This window comes from Eurytemora carolleeae, unplaced genomic scaffold (assembly GCF_000591075.1).
Source record: "Eurytemora carolleeae unplaced genomic scaffold, Eaff_2.0 scaffold1526, whole genome shotgun sequence".
In the NCBI taxonomy this organism is placed as follows: Eukaryota; Metazoa; Arthropoda; class Copepoda; order Calanoida; family Temoridae; genus Eurytemora; species Eurytemora carolleeae.
The window spans coordinates 20,969-40,459 of NW_019397428.1; the positions used below are offsets into that span (position 1 = coordinate 20,969).

General features: G+C 29.6%; 2 protein-coding genes across 2 annotated transcripts in view; one reads left to right on the top strand and one right to left on the bottom strand.

Annotated features, from left to right (window-relative positions):
* Positions 1–2,292: 2,292 nt before the first annotated feature.
* On the bottom strand, positions 2,293–6,137 carry LOC111714236 (uncharacterized). Its single transcript, XM_023489299.1, has 3 exons — positions 5,895–6,137; positions 4,315–4,389; positions 2,293–2,465 (listed from the first exon to the last, which is right to left on the bottom strand). The coding sequence occupies exons 1-3, from the start codon at positions 6,107–6,109 to the stop codon at positions 2,417–2,419; spliced, it is 339 nt and encodes a 112-aa protein (XP_023345067.1). The 5' UTR covers positions 6,110–6,137; the 3' UTR covers positions 2,293–2,416.
* Positions 6,138–7,429: 1,292 nt separating this feature from the next.
* LOC111714238 (neuropeptide F receptor) overlaps positions 7,430–19,491 on the top strand; it is a gene marked incomplete in the record, with an annotated part of 30,257 nt that continues 18,195 nt past the window's right edge. Inside the window, 4 exon segments of the mRNA XM_023489300.1 lie at positions 7,430–7,620; positions 9,062–9,158; positions 14,901–15,017; positions 16,325–16,489. Coding sequence (XP_023345068.1) covers positions 7,576–7,620; positions 9,062–9,158; positions 14,901–15,017; positions 16,325–16,489 — 424 coding nt within the window.

The following is a 19,491-nucleotide window of genomic DNA, read 5'->3' on the forward strand; positions in this document are numbered from 1 at the left end:
GAGAATAGGAGAAGGATGTAGAGAATAAAAGAATGATGTAGAGACTAGGAGAAGGATGTAGAGAACAGGAGAAGGATGTAGAGAATAGAAGAATGATGTAGAGACTAGGAGAAGGATGTAGAGAATATGAGAAGAGTGTAGAGAATAGAAGAATGATGTAGAGAATAGGAGAATAGAAGGATGTAGAGAATAGCAGAAGGATGTAGAGAATAGGAGAAGGATATAGAGAGTAGCAGAAGGATGTAGAGAACAGGAGAAGGATGTAGAGAATAGGAAAATAGAAGAATGTAGAGAACAGGAGAAGGATGTAGATAATAGGAGAATAGAAGGATGTAGAGAATAGGAGAATAGAAGGATGTAGAGAATAGGAGAATAGAAGGATGTAGATAATAGGAGAATAGAAAGATGTAAAGAATAGGAGAATAGAAGGATGCAGATAATTGGAGAATAGTAGGATGTAAAGAATAGGTGAATAGAAGGATGTAGATAATAGGAGAATAGAAGGATGTAAAGAATAGGAGAATAGAAGGATGTAGATAATAGGAGAATAGAAGGATGTAGAGAATAGGAGAATGCGGAATTAATAAAGCAAATAAAGAATCTTACTAATCTAAAATTTAACTTTTAGATAGTTCCGACCGAGGAAAAGGTAAAAAATTAAATGGAACCAGAAAGCATCCAGTGCAGTTTTTGCTTTGTCAAGTGTAAAAAATATTCTTCCTAATAATATCAAACTAACCATTTACAACTCTTTATTTCGATCATTTATAGAATATGGAATTTCAGCCTGGGGAAGAAACAAATGTTCAGAAATGAAACAAATTCACATTTTACAGAAACGAGCAATACGATTAATTGATAACTCAAAAGCCACGTCTCATAGTGATCCTCTTTTCCTTAAGTATAAGATTCTAAAGATTAATGAGCTGGTAGACTTTAACCAAGCTATATTTATGTATAAATATACACATAAACTTCTTCCTGCATCTTTTGAAAATATTTTTTAAAAGCTTGGAAACTTTGAAAGATCTCTTAACTATCAACTTGACATACTCAAAATATGCTCATTACAGTATTTACCATCAAGTTCTCTTCTTAAGATGTGGAATAACCTGCCTTTTGACTTAAAAAGAAGCAACTCTCTAAGTATATTTAAAAATAGACTACTAAATTCTCTTTTTGAAAATTATAGGACAATGTGTTATAAACCGAATTGCTTTTCATGTAAAACTAATTAGATATGTTTTAATATGCTTTGATATTTGTTGTGTACATGTCAGAAAATTACTTTAAACTCTAGTTATTCGAATTAATGTCTAAACTATTTTGTATAAGATAAATTCGCACCCTGATCTCTAATCGTTCTTCTTAAATCTATTTAATTGAAATGTTTTGTTATTATTACTAAAATTAGGTGGAAAAAATAATCAAAACAGCCAAGAGCTATTTTCCACCTAATTGCTTTATACTTGTACTGTTAATATAATCATCAATTTGTAATTGTAAACTCTATCTGTATACAGATACATTTATTTTAGCAATAAACTTTATCTTATCTTATCTTATCTTATGAATATTTTTCAATTTTTCATATTTGTCAATTAGATATTTGTTTTGTCTGAAGGTTTAGATCCGGATCTAGAGTATTAGGAAAGTACTGAGGGTTCATTTCTGCAGTGCTTTTCATAATACTCGGGACCAAAATCCAATTTTGAACTTGTCACAATATTGTTGTAGGATTCGGAGATATTTACACAGTATACAATACTTATGTTAATAAAAATTTATAAATTTGCAAGAATGAAGTTCTGGTGGCATCATCTTCTTGTAGTTGTATTCTATGTACAATGTATAAATTGTACAGTGTACGTGTGTGTTGTATTGGCAGTTTTGCTCTGATCTCTATGAAGTCCAAAGGTAGAATAAGAGAAAAATATATTTTACAGTGATTGAATGAGGTGGATACCTTCCTGTTTCAGAAATATGTAAACAGATTTAAATAAATTAATAACTATCAAAGAGAATTAATAAATTGAAAATTCAAAAACATTCATGGATTGGATACATACTCAATAGTTGGCATTCTCCAAAACAATTTTTCAAATCAAAATTTTTTAGATTTCATAAGAATTTTTTTAATAGATGATATTTCTGAATTTAACTGCTGAGATTGCCTGAAATGTATCGCGTGTCACAGGAAGTTTGGCAAGGATAAAACGGATCCAACAGATGTAATACATATGCAGGATTGTTTCTTTTCCGGTCACGTGATACCATGAATAGATGCAATAGAAAGCTTTTATGAGACAGTTTATTGATAGAAAATTGGACAAAATATAATTCCTACAGATACTAACTAGGTTAACTCAATCTTAATATTAATCCATACATTGATTTAAGTTCTGATTGAAGGATTCTATACAAGTTCTCTTCCACGTCCATCCTTGAACTTTCTCGTAGCAATCCTAATTAATCATATATGTATATTGTATATTAATACCATATGTACATAATACATTCATATACAACAAGACAATATATATGATAATTAAACCAAGACTATCACACAGTTCAACATTTTAGTAGATAGGGAGGTGGGGGTACAAACATATGATTTAAGCAGTTTATGATTTTTTCTCGCATACTTAAAAAAAACTAGAAAGCGTCTCTCCCTTGCAATGAACTAGTCGAATAGAGATGTTGTGTAAGGGAAAAATACACCACAAACCTTCATATCTTGCTTTACTTATATAATATAAAGTGTATTGCTAATAAGAGGGGATAAAGAGAATGTAAACGTAATTTCAACTGACTCCCTAAGGATTGAGTGGTTTGTCGGATTCACAATTGTTCCTTAAAAACTTTGTCTGATAAAAGTATGAATTTTCATTTGTGGTTTCTCAAAAGTAACTTGCACATTTCTTGCTTCAATAGAGAAAGGAATAGATCTGAGATGGAATTTAAAGAATTTGAACCGCGGTTTAAATCCGCCAAAACCCGGGTTAAATTTAGCGCCGGCTTAAATCTTGAAACATTTGATACAATTTTAAGTGGAACCAACAATATTGAAGCCGCGGCTTAAATTTAAACCGCCGCTCAAATTCTTTAAATTCGGCCACTGTTAGATCAAATAATCTGAGTTTAAGATATCAAAGGTTTACACAATCAGGTTGAAAAGATATAAGGATTACAAAATATAAGTTTTGGCAAAGACTCAATTCCTATATAGAATTACACACGTTTATAACAAGAACAACGACGTTAACTATCATATTATTGATCAGATGAGGTTTTAGAGGTAACATTGTGAATCTGGCATGCCCCCCCCCCCCACGCCTAGGTTCAGTTAAAATTACAATGACAGTCCTTTTAGGCAGTTCTTAAAGTACGGAAGACAGTTGAAAAGGTTTTCCTTCTTTTTTTACATTTCATGTAAAAAAATAGCATAAGTATAGAAATTTGGCTAGTTGACTTTTCGCCCTTAGCTGAGCTTATCTAATAAAATACAGCAAATATGTATAAGTTATGAGGGTTTCCAGTGTACCTTCCAGGCCTCTTTGCTAAATTCTTTGATATTGTTATTTACAAAAATTCAGAAGTATTAAAAAGTGTTTGGTGCAATAATGTATTTACAAAGGATAAGCGGATATTGAGTATATTTAGACTGTATACCCCCTCCATACATTTATTTTTGCATCCTTTCACGTCACAATACACAATCAAGGTGATAAAAATATTATAGTCAGTGCTCTGCACTTTATTAAACTAGAGAATACACCACACACTTGTAAAGAATTCTAGTTACATATCTAATAAGGGTTTCACAAATACTTTGGAATTTCGCGAAAACATTTCAGATCTTTAGAATATTTGAGAATAAGGAATATGGTAAAAATATGGAATGGATACTATATAAAAGAAATATCGAGTATCCTTTATTTCAAAGTATGGAATAGGTTTGTTTACAATTAACTGTGGCGTGTTGGGACTTTTAACTGCTAAGAAACTATTTTTTTTTGTTGTAAATAACAGCAATTAATAAACCTCCACGAAGTCTTCCTTTACTTCTCATTAAAACTAAGAAAACTCTTTGTTTACAAATTATATTAATTGTTTTAATAAAACTATAAAAAAGTCCAAATACGTCACAATACAATATAACCCCTTAATCTTAGTTCTGTATATAATTCATATTGCCTTGAAAAAAGGGAAAGAGAAAGAATGTCGGTTGATTGGTTCATTTAATCAAATCTAATTTTTTTACAAAAATTATTCTCGAGTGTGAGTTGAAAACATAAACATTATCATGTTTACCTGACAATATCAACTATCCACCATATTCCAGCTCCACCAGCAGTCAAGAACTTCATCAATCCAAACATAAAATACCTAATCAGAGATTTAAAAATTATATTTGTTCTAATTTTTAGAATACAAAATAAAGAAAATAATCGTGAACAATTCATCATAAAGAAACTGTTGACCTTACTTTAAGTAAACCTTTATTTGAAGAACTATACATTGTTTGATTTACAATGGTATCCATTAACTGGGAAATATTATGGAGGTATTCTTTTGTTTTTAAGAAATTTAATTCAAACGCATTTATGTTTAAAAAATATGAAAATGAAAGATATCAAGAGAATTTTAAATACTAAAAACAACAAAATGTTCCTCAATGTTCATGCTAAAACGGAATAAGGGTACTTTTGTGAATTGTTCAAGTTGGGGTTTAATTGAAATTAGGTCGACAGTCCCTTTAATTGCAACACTTTACAGACTTCTAATTTTTTTGTTAAAAAATGTTCTTACAAAGGAATTGAGTCTTTGGAACAAAATCAAATATTTAAACCTCAATACCTTTAGAACCCGATGTTGTAATCCTTTAATATTTCAAAATCAAATTATTTCATCTAAAATTAAGAATTCACAGTTTGAAATATCTAAGGTCTGCAAAATTTCCAAAGATATAGTGATTAGAAAATCAGAGTTTGTGGCAAAGACTCAATACTTTGGAGTTTTTTTCCAGTCCTATATACTTTTTCCGGTCCTTTTTACTTTTTACGAATCATGCAAAAATAACAGACTTTTTTTACAGTTTTCCAAATTCCCAAATTTCAAAAATTACAGATTGCAAAATTTAAATCTATTTTTTATCTTGTTAATAAAAATTTCACAGATTCTTACAAAAAGATTGTGCACCTTATTAATAACTAAAGAAAGGAATTGAGTTCTTGTAACTAACTCTAACCTTATATCTTTGCAAACTGATTGTGTAATCCGTAAATATTTCAAACATAGGTTATTTGACAATTCATAGTTTGAATTTCTAATGTCCAAGACATTGGGTTGCAAAGATATTGGAATTTGAAAATTAGCTTCTGTGGCAAAAAAACTAAATTACTTTTGTCCCTACCTAATATAGTGTTTTTTCGTATTCCTTTGCAATTGGAATCAGTCAGTGGTAAGCGTCTTATTTAAATAAAGCTACAAACTTCAATTTGTTTTTCAAACAGGAGACATATGAGACATAATTTTTACTGTTTAGTAAACTTTCGGCTAACTTTTCAATTTACTTTACTTTTCTATATTTTAAAACTTAACAGTCAAGCTTTGTTCAACTCGAATTTAACACAAACTTAGGTATGAGACAATGTTAACAGATATTAAATGCTTATTTTTGTTTCCTTTAATATACACATTAAATGAAGCTTTATCATATAGTATACTCGTATGCAATAAACAATAAAGTACAACACTTAGATATATACAAACCCATTTTGGAAAAGGTTAATTTAAGACCTAAATGTTAGGAAATTTCATAGATATCGTCTTGAAATAAAGAAAAAATTTAATGATGAATTTAATGATTAATTTTAGGTCTTTAAACATACCTCGTATTTCCACAACTCAAATACACCCAATCAAAGCCGAATACTCCAAGACAAATCGACAAAAATAACGCCATCCAGTATGATTTTGGGCCACCATCATTCTCGTGTTTTATTGTATTGGGATCTTCCAAAACAAAACCAAGTGCTTTGCTGTCTTTGTCGTTGCTAGCTGCAAAAGTAAACTTGCTTGCCTCTGAACCCTCTGGATCCGCCATATTTCGAAGATGTTTCCCGGATAACTGAATTGCTGTTCCCTCATTTTCTGTATTGATAAAATAATTATTTATTGGTTAATCAATGGAAGATTCAGCCCTAAATTTAAATATTTGTTTTAAATGAATAAAGCTGAATTCAAAGTTTAAAATGTATTTTGCCAATTAAAACCTAAACGAGATATTTGATTATGGACAGGAATGCAATTGTGTGAATTTTACATAAATTTTGTTTGAAATAAATATTAATTTGAAGTATCGGTAAAAATAATCAAAATTATGTAATTGCGCCTTTGTTTGGGTTTATTTTTGAAATTGTTCTCTTCTTTTTATATACACTTAATAATTTTTATAATGATAATGATAACTGTTAATAGGTAATAAGATCACTGACAAGCATCATCAATCGATGTATGGAATTCAATAATTCGGTCTAATTAAAAGTGCTCGAATATCTAAGATACATTCAAATCGTCATGATAATAAAATATGTTTTTGGAATGAGAATTTTGAAAAACCAAGTTTGGATGCAAACATATCAACGTAAGCTTCTAGATTCAAGATGAAAATCAGTAATCCAGTATACAAGTACACCCTGAACTAACGAGAGAGAGAAGCATTCGGTTTCTTTAATTTGAAATCAATCTCAGTCTTTAGACTTACAGATTTGTTTATTTTATACTTTTCATTCAAAATGTATATGCCAACAAAAAAATATTTAAGATAAAAGGCTATAAAATTATTTAAAAGGGGTCATATTGTGATCGAAAGTCACAGTTTTCTGAAATATTGACAGAACCGTTAAATCCACGTGAGTAAACATCTGTTGTTATGTAAAGTTGGGATGCAGCTAGAAACAACGAAGAAATCTGAATGATTCTGTAAGTTGCAATGAATAAATGTATTCTATGGGATGTTTGTTGGCAACAAAGACTAAAGAATTATACTATAGGATTCATCAGGATTGGCTCTCAGCTCGTACTTGATTAGACACTTAGATATATCCCGACTCATAATGTTCCTTTTAGGTTGAGAAATATCATATACATATTAGACATATTCATTGTACACATACATTAGAACTAATGCAAGAAGAAATTTCCTAGTTTATTCCTTTACCACCATTTTGCAGCAATAACGAAAATCTGGAAAAAAAGTTCACGAAATGGAAAACCAGAAAGTTTTGCCCTCCCCCCCTTCACCCTTAGATAATCGATATTATATGTTTAAAACTTTAATTTGAATATTATGCTTCCAAAGAACTTGGCTTAAAATATCCAATTCATTTGAAATATTTGAACCCATAAGCTTGTTTATAGATTTAGCGTTTAGAGTTTAGCATCGTTAATAATCAGGATCAGAGGAAATTCTAAACCCGGTTTTCTTCTCCTGTTTCTCCGGATATATCAGATCTCTGAGCCCGTGGTTTCGTCTCTTGAGAGAACTATTTCTCTGGTCTCCTTTTACTGATGAGGTTTCATTCTCCACCCAACCCTCCGGGACGAAACACGGAGGTAGTTCTTCTCTCCTTTACAGTCCCCTTTTACCTGAGAATTATGATACTGAAAGTTTTCAGGTTTCAGATTAAATTCATTTTCTTTTTTCTTTAACATAAGGACAATCAACGTGATGCAGTATATTTTGTTTAATGTTTAAATTTCAAAGGAATTTAGTCATTGCCACAAACTTTAATTATATAATTCATATATCTTTGCAACCCAATGTCGCATACCTGGAATAATTCGAACTATGAATTCTGTTGATAAAAAAATCTAAGTTTAAAGTGTTTCAGGTTTACACCATCAGGTTGCAAAGATATGCGGACTAGAAAATTTGAGCAAAGACTTAATTTCTTTCAAATCAATTTTTATTTTTGATGGAAAAGGCATAGATAGTTTGAAATCCAATATAAAAGTTAAATTTAAGATGAAATACAGTTAAAAGTTTTCTGTCTTGTAGATCAAAGTCTCTTATTATATTAAAATTGTATTGCATAAATGACGTTTTAAAGATTTTTTGTCTTTAAAATGTTACATTTTGTAATAACAATTAAATTACATAATTTTTCCTGAACTATTGTTTTCGTCATAATCAACGTTGAGTTAAAAAGTCAAAACCTTCCACTTTCTTTGCATAGGCAATTGTTTTCGCTCAGGCACTACAGTAATAATCGGAAAACAGTGGAATTTTTTCATCATAAAAATGTGCTAACGTAAAGTCTTGAATGTGCCCGAACATATTTAAAAAGTTACAAATATAGGCTGTTCTTCCTTATCAACATTTCTTTAAAAGAATAAGAACAACGACGACTAAAATTACACTGTTTTTATTCACCACTGTAAAGGGTTAAATTTTCACCTATAAGATAAAAAATAAACCATGTAATTGTAAATATATATTTTTTCTTTACGGGGCGGCTGAAGAATAATTGTGAAATTTGAGATGTCAAACTGAACATTTCATTTTGAACTTTCAGTTCTGTCTGTAGATCACTTCAATTCTAATCATTTTATTCGGGAAACTTTTTCGTATTCAAATACGAAACGTTAAGAACTATAAATTTTTAATTTCTTATTTTATTTTAAATTGAATAAAATTGTCTCAGAAGCGTATACGGGAATTTGACCGGGCTCAATACCCCCCCCCCCCACAACCCCCCAAGAATCCGTGTTTTTACATATCTAGGGGTTTAGTCCCCATTGCACCCCCCCCCAAACTTGCTTGATCTTACAGAGGCCGAATTTAATGAATTTGAACCGCGTTGCTGAACCGTCAATCACCGGTTCAAAATGCGCACTGTCTCAAATCACGGAACACCAATTAAATTATTATTAATGAACAGAGCCTTTTAGCTTGGATTTATCTAACCTCTCTGTTCTAGTTTTAAACCCTCTCAAATCCCTTAAAAACTTTAGTTTGAAAAGTGCCTTCTGTGGTTTACTGATCTTATTATAGATGGAGAACTCTAGTTCTATGAGTTCTATACCGAGCACAATGGAGGAGAAGTTCAACTGGAGTTTAAACATGTCTCTACCTATACCAGATAACTATGGTATAGTTTAACTTATACTCTTATTTATCTTTTTTTAAGATTTAGCCTACAACTCCGTTTTTTTACTGAACCCCAATTTTTTATCTTATTTTGAGATAATAAAGGGTCATAAGAAAAGAGCTTGAACCTTGGAGATATAAGTTTAAATCTAGAAAAAAAAAAGACAATTTAAAGGTAGAGTTCGCGAAAAATGAAAGGGGGTATAGGCTTGCGGCGAAAAATAAGCGCTTTTGATTGCTACTAATATTACTTCTATCTGTTGCGTCTATAAGGAGAAAATTGTTAAGAACGACTAATACCGAATAACGTAGTGTCCATACAAATTCAGAAAAATCTAACATTCAACTCGGATCGTAAACAAATCAATATAATTCCAAAAAATCATTCAAATATTACAAACAATAGTCATCGATTATTTTTCGACGCATTCGTAAATAGTTGATATTTCATGATATTTTGTATTTTTCATGATCTGAGAATTACTTTTGAAAACATTTATTCCTGTTTCGAGGATTTTTGATAATGAAGACGACATTTTCATATTTTCCAGGAATGTTCGACAATCCAGCGCCAGCGAAAATTATTTAAAAAAAACAAAATCAAAAATATTATGAAATATTAACTAACTCCCTTTAAAAAATGAAGATACTTTTTTTCAAGGGTTAATTAAACATATTTTGTTTTGAATGTTAAAAACTAAAAGTATTTACATAAGGTAAATAAAAATATTTTAGATATCAAATTTCAAGAATATTATTTACCCCTTGCTTTAAAAAAGTATCAAAAATAACGTTTTTTTTTCTTTTTATTGATGTTATAATCCAAGCACGGACGGGAGTATTTTTAGTTGTCTAGCTGGAATATTTTACATTTTTTATTTTTACAATTTTTTATTTTTATTTTTTATTTATAATTTTGCCTTAATTTTTATTCAGCAAAAGTTCATTAATTTTCTTCAGCATTTTCATCAGTATTATTTAATCCTTAATAGTTTAAATTTTATGATTATACGTCATTATTATGCTAGTTTATGAATCTTTTAAAAATCAATCTATTCATTGATAACTATCTAATTATCTAAATATCTATGTTTATTCATTTGCAGCTGAGTTCTTCCCTTAGATTTGATGTTATGTACAAACTTGTATAATTACAGTTGTTCCAATTATCCTTTGAAAATCTCATTTGTTTGTTTATTCACTATTAAACTTATATATATTAATCAACTTTGCTCATTATTTTAAAGAGAAAGTCTACTTAAAATGCTCAAATATAAAGAGTTACATTAACGATTCACAACAGAAATGTTGAAACCTTTGTCTGAGTAAAAATCGTAGATATACATTGTTTTTTCCATCTCAACATTGATAATTTTCCATTGTGGGTTATATAGCTGCAAACGATATTCTCCTCCTTGTAAGTCAGATAAAGGTTTAAAGGGTATATAAAGCTGGAAATCAGAAATCTAAGTCTTTAAATGAATGATCATTTGAAATTACGCCGAAAGTCCCTTTAGAGGGAGGATTTGAGCAAAGATAGCAAGTCATTGATAAAGGATAAAACTTGATGTTGATCTGGATAAATCTCAGAGTTGATGATTTTACATCTTTCACCTTCCAGACGGAGTTTTGTTTTTATCGCAATCTAAATAACTAGAAAGGAAACTCAAATTTTCTAATCCCTTTATCTTTGCAATCTAATGGTGTAAATCGTTGATATTTCAAACTTAAACTGTTTCTCTAACAGAATTAACATTTAGAAATATCATAAGGTATACATCATTTGGTTGCAAAGATTAGTTTGTGACCTGAGCTCGATTCTTTTACATGGACATTGGACACTAAACATTCGGATTATTTTGCAAATATAACTCTTGGATACTTTGCCGATCTCATGTGAAAAAAAATCGCTACGAAACATTGAAATTTTACATAGACATTCAATCATATAAATTATACAAATAAAACCATGTTATAAAGGTTTGGTTCTATTTTATTGTTATACTAGCTGGAGTATAACCGAAGTTGTTCATGTTTAATCATAGTTACTCACACCGCTTACCCGCGGTAATAAATTATGATTTAAAGTGCCCATGGAATATCGAAAATTTTCAACAACAAAAAATAGCCTATGTCACCTATTGGGGTACCTATAGGTTGCCTAAAAAAAGGTCAGCCAATTTTGTCACGCCGTTTTACAAAAAATCATTTATTTCTTATCATATGTTTATTAAGAAAATAATATGGTCGAGTACATGAGGGTTGTTGTTCCTTTGACAAGCATTGTTCTAGCTTTTATATATAATTCTAATAAAATACATTGTTTTATCTTTTGTTTTATATACCAGATCTACCAAGAAAACTAAAATTAGTAAATTATCAAATGTACAGTGATAACCAGAAAACGATGGAATAGAAATAAGACCTTATAGCAATATTTAAGTGTATTGGATGGTGTTACAAATAGGGTTGGTAACGTTTTGATTTTTGAAAAAAACGATCGTTTCGTTAAGAAAACGTCGAGGAAAATCGAAAAACGAAACGATCGTTTTTAAAAACGATCGTTTTTTTATAAAGTTCGTTTTTTAAAAACTGTCGTTTTTTAAACGATCGTTATAAAAAACGATCGTTTAAAAAAACGATCGTTTTTCAAAACGATCGTTTTTATAAAGTTCGTCGTTTTGTTAACGATCGTTAACGACTACCCTTCGTTAACGATCGTTAACGACTACCCTTCGTTAACGACTACCCTTTGTTAACGATCGTTAACGACTACCCTTCGTTAACGACTACCCTTTGTTAACGATCGTTAACGACTACCCTTCGTTAACGACTACCCTTCGATCCTTGATAATAACCGTAAATTTGGAGACTACAGTCCTTCTTTCGATCTGTAGAATTAATTATCTTTATGTGACGTAATTATCAATCATTACCTTATCCAATCACTAATCAAATCAGTCTAGGGATGACCTTTCATTAACTAAACAATTATGATCAAAACTTAATATTTTTAATATCTTGTACTTTAATTTCTTGGGTGCCTAATTTCAAGCATATATAAAACAAATAAAGAATTAGGTTTTAAAGTTCATATTGACCATTTTGCGGGGCTCATGGCGGCTCTGCACTCTCAAAAGTAGAACAAATTTCTTCAATTCAATTCAATTCCGCTGATCATTTTAAAACTGCTACGGCATGTAAGACGACATTTGATAAATCTAATTAAAGACGACATTTATGACTATCTTCAGGACGTCGTATAAATGATAATTTTTTTTTCAAAAACGATCGTTATTTTTTAACGATCGTTTATTTAAAAACAATCGTATAAAAAACGGTCGCTTATCGTTTTTCTGAAAATGATCGTTTTCAAAAACGAATGTTCTTCGTTTTCTAACAGTTCAAAACGAGTGGGTTGTTTTAAAAACGATCGTTTTTTTGAGAAAACGAAACGATCGTTTTTAAAAATGATCGTTTAACGAAGCAAAAAACGATCGTTAAACGATCGTTTTCAAAAACGATTACCAACCCTAGTTACAAACCAAATAGTTTTATTACACACTCATTAAACCACCAATTTCGAGAAATGGGTCTGTTTACACTCCACATGCTCATTAGACTTTTTAAAGTTATAAGTCGTCTTTCTATTTCAGAGTTTTCTAGTTATTACTGTATAAAATCTATCTAGAAAATTAAAACTACCAAATCTATCAAATGTATAAAATATATCAAATCTCCTGAACGAATCAAATCTAATAAAAATCTCAAATCTACCAAAGAAATGAAGTCAATGCCACAAACTCGAATTTTCTTTGATATTTTAGACTTATTTGATCTAACAGAATTCATAGTTTAAAATGAAGGGTGTTAAAAAACAACTTCACACTTTTTCTCTCAGAGGCTTAATTTCATCATTATGAAATTAGTATCACAATGTTTCTAGGTTGCAAAGATATAGAGATTAGAAGATTTGAGTTTGTGGCAAGTTACTCAAATCATTTAAAAGTTGTGACACTAAATATTCAGATAAACTGTTCGTGTATTTCACTCAAATGTTTCGACCTCTAGCTGTTAATAATCAATCTTATTTTCTATATTTGTATGTAAACCGTAAAATGAGCAGCTTTTCTATCTTTTATCTTCATCCATCTTAACAGTTCCGAACAACCAGTGTTACACTAGCTGATACAATCCTTTATTGGTCAGAGATGGATTTAATATAATAAACCTTCAAACACCATCTATATGTATATACTTTGCTTGTCTGTTTGTTTGTTTCAAATAAACATTTATACGACTAAACCGATCGAGCCCAGATTTTTTGTGGACCTCACATGACCCAAGGGAAGGTTTATGGATGCTCAGAATTTCAAAAATTTGTCCTTAAAATCCACCAAAAAAATGTTTGTTATTGTTTTCTATTGTATCTATATTTACATCTATTTTAGATCTATTTTTGTAATCTAGATCTATCTAGAGAGCTATGTATAAGGTATATTTATCTAGATCTATATGGAGAGTAATATATAAGGTGTATTAATCTAAATCTATCTGGAGAGTAATATATAAGGTTTATTGATATAGATCTATCTGGAGAGTAATATATATATAAGGTTTATTAATCTTGATCTACCTGGAGAGTAATATGTAAGGTTTATTAATCTAGATCTATCTGGAGAGTAATATATATAAGGTTTAATAATCTAGATCTATTTGGAGAGTAATATATAAGGTTTATTAATCTAGATCTATCTGGAGAGTGATATATAAGGTTTATTAATCTAGATCTATCTAGAGAGTAATATATAAGGTTTAGTAATCTAGATATATCTGGAGAGTAATGTATAAGGTTTATTAATCTAGATCTATCTGGAGAGTAATGTAAAAGGTTTATTAATCTAGATCTATCTAATGAGTAATGTATAAGGTTTATTTATCTAGATCTATCTAGAGAGTAATATATAAGGTTTGGTAATCTAGATATATCTGGAGAGTAATGTATAAGGTTCATTAATCTAGATCTATCTGAAGAGTAATATATAAGGTTCATTAATCTAGATCTATCTGAAGAGTAATGTATAAGGTTTATTAATCTAAATCTATCTGAAGAGTAATGTATAAGGTTCATTAATCTTGATCTATCTGAAGAGTAATGTATAAGGTTTATTAATCTAGATCTATCTGGAGAGTAATGTATAAGGCTCATTAATCTTGATCTATCTGAAGAGTATTATATAAGGTTTATAATCTAGATCTATCTGGAGAGTATTGTAAAATGTGTATTAATCTAGATCTATATGGAGAGTAATGTATAAAGTTTATAATCTAGATCTATCTGGAGAGTATTGTAGAAGGTTTATTAATCTAGATCTATCTGGAGAATATTGTAAAAGGTTTATTAATCTAGATCTATCTGGAGAGTAATTTATAAGGTTTATTAATCTAGATCTTTCTGGAGAGTAATGTATAAGGTTTATTAATCTAGATCTATCTTGAGAGTAATATATAAGGTTTAGTAATCTAGATTTATCTGGAGAGTAATGTATCAGGTTTAGTAATCTAGATCTATCTGGCAGAGAGCAATGTATAAGGTTTATGCATCTAGAACTATTTTCAAGAATTTATTTAAACAAATTTAAACTACACCATTTATATATGTATTTATATCTTTGTGTGTGAATAAATTTATACATATATATGTATATTTCTAGAGAGCAATGTTTAATGTATATTTATCTAGATCTATCTGGGGAGAGGTTGATGGGCCCGATTATGGAGACTATCTTGATATCTCTATATGCTACTATCTGTTGTCTGGGTATTCTCAGCAATACAGCTCTTATCTGGGTTGTGTTAGGTAAATATCTAGATATCATACAAAAAAATTATAAAGTTGCCATTAAACAGACTTTGAAATCTTCATATAGTTATCTATATATGTACAGTATACAGCTGTTGGAAATATAAATTTTCTTACGTTCTCCCTCAGACCTCCCCTGCAAAAGAATTATCAATCCAAAAACTGTTAGACATTCTAAAATACACCTTGAATTTGAAGTTTATAGTAATACTAAAAACGTCACTTTTTGTTACTTCAACTTTTATTTATTACATTTGTAGACAATTTATGTTATCGCCCTCCTCTGAGTATTTGGAAGCAATAATATTATTTTTAAGAAAAAAATCTAAATCATGATTTTTCGAATTCAACTTCAATTCTTCTGGGATAGAATAACTAAATATAAAGAAAGTAAATACTGAAAGTGCATTCCTGTGTTTGCATCTAAAAGTAATTTAAATAATTGTTCAAGGGACAAACTTTAAGCTTTCCTCTTCTAAATATTAAAAGGATCTCAAAGTCGTTTTCCTGGTTCATAAAGTTATGATTTTCATTACAAAGACATTAGATAAATATTCGTTTTATGAAAGTAAATATTGAATAAAACAGACTAAAGGATTAAATATGCTTAAGATCCTTACTCAGTAACCAATCGATCGTATCATTAGCCATCAAATGAAAAGAAAACTAAGAACGAGAAACTGTAGTGCACAAATAAAACTTTATTTATTTCCAACAGTTTAGTTTGAAAAGATACTGAGTTCTTGAAACAAACTAAAATTTTCTCTATTGTCGTAATCAAATAAAGTAAACCTTTGATATTTCAAACTTACACATATTGGCCTAGCAGAATCAAAGTTTAAAATATGAAAAGTCTACAACATCGGGTTGCAAACATTTAGGATTAGAAAATCAAAGAATGTATCTTAGGAAGGTGGTCCCCAATCAACACAGCTCTTTAAAGGAATTCAAAGTGTCTTTACATTTACAGAGTAGCATGGTCAATTCCCACCAGTACCTTTAACAGCTTTGTCTGATCAAACAGCATGATATATAATTATCTTCTCTTTAAGGTTAATTAAATTTCTATTGGGGTTTCTCTATGGAATGAATTGCGCATTTCTGCATCAGAAAAAGTAGAGGAAATTGTCAGAATAAAATACTTTTTACCCACATGTTTGATCGTATAAAGGTTTAAAGGGTATCGTTGTGAATCTTTAAATGGAAGATCACTTGAAATTAAAATGACAAATATTTTAATACTGAATAATTATTACAAAGGATTGTACTAACTATATACTATACCATGGTGTATATCTAATTAGGTAAGAAGATCCATAGAACCCCTAAGAATCTGTATATTGTAAACCTGGCTATCTCTGGCATATCAATGTGTGTAATCTGTATTCCTCCGACCCTGATACAATGTTTGTACGGAGGAAAATGGTTTCTCGGCCTGGCTGCCTGCAAGCTTGTACCAGCTTTTCAAGGTAGGACTTTGTTATTTTTGATATTTTTAGCCTGGCCACGTAGATAAAAAATCGAATAAAGTTTTAAATAAAATTAATCAAATGCAAAAATCGAATCCGCAAAAGTTTTTTACTTTTTGAATACATCTTTACAGTTTTAATTTCGCAATATTTGGTTAAAATTTTCCCTAAAAAAGAGATTTTCTTTAAATCTCTTTTGTTTGTTAATTAGATTTTGATAAAAGTTTGGAATAGAACAGATTTTCCAATTTATTTCTTTAAAGTGTTTCGAAGATTATTTTATGTTTCAAAAATATTTTTGCATTTAGATAATTGCATTTCAATAACTTTTGTTTACACTCCCTTAAGTTCTTTAATTTCTAAATTATTAGACGGTAAAAAGTAAGTAAAAAGTAATAGTCCTTTATCAATGTCTTAGGATATTTCTAATAAAACTCCAACAATTTAATCCATCTATTCAATACACACAATATAGGTAGCAATATTCTTATATTAAACAATACAGGTAGCAATATACTTATATTAAACAATATATGTAGCAAAATACTAATATTAAACAATATATGTAGCAATATTCTTATATTAAACAATATATGTAGCAAGCAATATACTAATAATAAACATTATCTGTAGCAATACTCTAATAATAAACAATAAAAGTAGCAATATTCTAACAATACACAATAAAAGTAGCAATATACTAACAATAAACAATATAAGTAGCAATATCATAATAATAAACAATGTAGGTAGTAATATTATAATGATAAATAATATATTTAGCAATATACTAATAATACACAATTGTATGTAGCAATTCTCTAATAATAAACAATATAGGTAGCAATGTGCTTATAATGAACAAAGCAGCAGTATACTAATAATAAACAACATATGTAGCAATATTCTAATAATAAACAATTGTTATGAGTATCTGCAGTATCAGTATCAGTAACACTATTAGTATTAGTATCAATATCAGTATCAGTATCAGTATCAATATTAGTATCCGGAACAGTATTAGTATCAGTATCGGTAACAGTATCAGTATTAATATCAGTAACTATATTAGTTATAGTACTAGTAACAATGTCAGTATCAGTATCAGCATCAATATTAGTATCAGTATCGGTAACAGTATCAGTATTAATATCAGTAACTATATTAGTATCAGAAATTTTGGTATTATAGTATAGTACTAGTAACAATATCAGTATCAGTATCAGTATCAGTATCAGTATCAATATTAGTATCCGGAACAGTATCTGTATCAGTATCAATATTAGTATCCGGAACAGTATCAGTATCAATATTAGTAACATGAACAGTATCAGTATAATCTGTAGAAATTGGAAAGATTAAAGAAATTGAGCACCAACATAAAATACCATTGCGGGAAATTATTACACACTTTACTCTGGCTGTTTTCACTTTAGTGGCTAAAGTGGTTTAACAGTTGATTGGGGGGATTATTTTCACTTTGGTGGCTAAAGTGGTTTAACAGCTGACTACGGGGATTATTTTCACTTTGGTGGCTAAAGTGGTTTAACAGTTGACTACGGGGATTATTTTCACTTTGGTGGCTAAAGTGGTTTAACAGTTGATTGCGGGGATTATTTTCACTTTGGTGGCTAAAGTGGTTTAACAGTTGACTACGGGGATTATTTTCACTTTGGTGGTTCGGGGATTATTTTCACTTTGGTGGCTAAAGTGGTTTAACAGTTGATTGCGGGGATTATTATCAAATGTAATCTTATGTTTTCAATACTGTAGGCACTGATAAGCAAAAAGAAGCTTTTAAAATTAAAATCAAACAAAACCTGGCGTTAAACCACTTATCTACAGTGCAATTAAGAACTCACTCATACTTTTTATAGCCCTCAGACATTTACATCATGAAAGTAGAAAACCTGTGTTTAGCTTCAGTTTTTGGAAGTAATTGGTAAAATTCTTAGAGATTTTTGTGTAAGAGCAAGAACTTGCAGCCATAGAATCACTGATATTTCTCCGAAATAGTTTGCAGTGCACATATTAAGATTTCACGTCAAACTAAAGTAAATTTAGCATAAGAATAAAATTTTGTAAATTCTCAATTATAACTCCTCTGATTGAAATGCTATTGAGAAGAAAAATTGTTTTTAATTTCTAATATGTAATCGACATAGACAAATGTAATCGAACAAATTTGCTTCCAGCTGTTACTTGTGTATGAAATCAAAACTAGGGGATCTACGAGGCATCAAAGCCGTTCAAGCAATGCCTGTAAATGAATTTTACCTTTTGGTATACTTGGAAACAAAACACTTAAAAAAACCACAATAGTCAAATATAAATTTATATTAAGCAAGATAAGAAGTTTAAGATATCGAAAATGGAATTTACTTTATAAAAATCAATTCGTTTTTAAGGTTCTGTCTTTTCTGTCAAATCATTCATTTATTAATTAACACCCTTTTTCAACATAAAAGAAAGGAAATAATTAATTATATAAAGTTTAAGATGAATCTAGATCTCAAATATATAAAATGTTATTTTCAAATTATGTGTAACAATAGTTCCAGCAAATATTTTGATATCTGATGAATAATTAGTTTAAGAAACAAATATTTTTATATTCTGATTAAACTACATAATATAAAGCATGGAGTAATGTAACTAAGGAGAGCTTATCTACAAGGGTAATATAACAAGGGAGAGCTTATGTTGCAAGGAGTAATATAACTTAGGAAAGCTTATAAACCAAGAAGTAATAGAACTAAGGAGATCCTATAAAGCACAATATAATATAACGTATGAGAGCTTATAATGCAAGAAGTAATAGAACTGAGGAGAGCTTATAAAGCACAGAATAATATAACGTATGAGAGCTTATAAACCAAGAAGTAATAGAACTGAGGAGAGCTTATAAAGCACAGAATAATATAACGTATGAGAGCTTATAAACCAAGAAGTAATAGAACTGAGGAGAGCTTATAAAGCACAGAATAATATAACGTATGAGA

Bases quoted from the DNA above. Each gene is read 5' to 3' on its own strand.
- LOC111714236 (XM_023489299.1), bottom strand. From the start codon at position 6,109: ATGGCGGATCCAGAGGGTTCAGAGGCAAGCAAGTTTACTTTTGCAGCT. The intron at 4,390-5,894 runs GTATGTTTAAAG...ATCTCTGATTAG, and splicing joins TTGAGTTGTGGAAATACGAG to GTATTTTATGTTTGGATTGA. The intron at 2,466-4,314 runs GTAAACATGATA...ATGATTAATTAG, and splicing joins TGGATAGTTGATATTGTCAG to GATTGCTACGAGAAAGTTCA.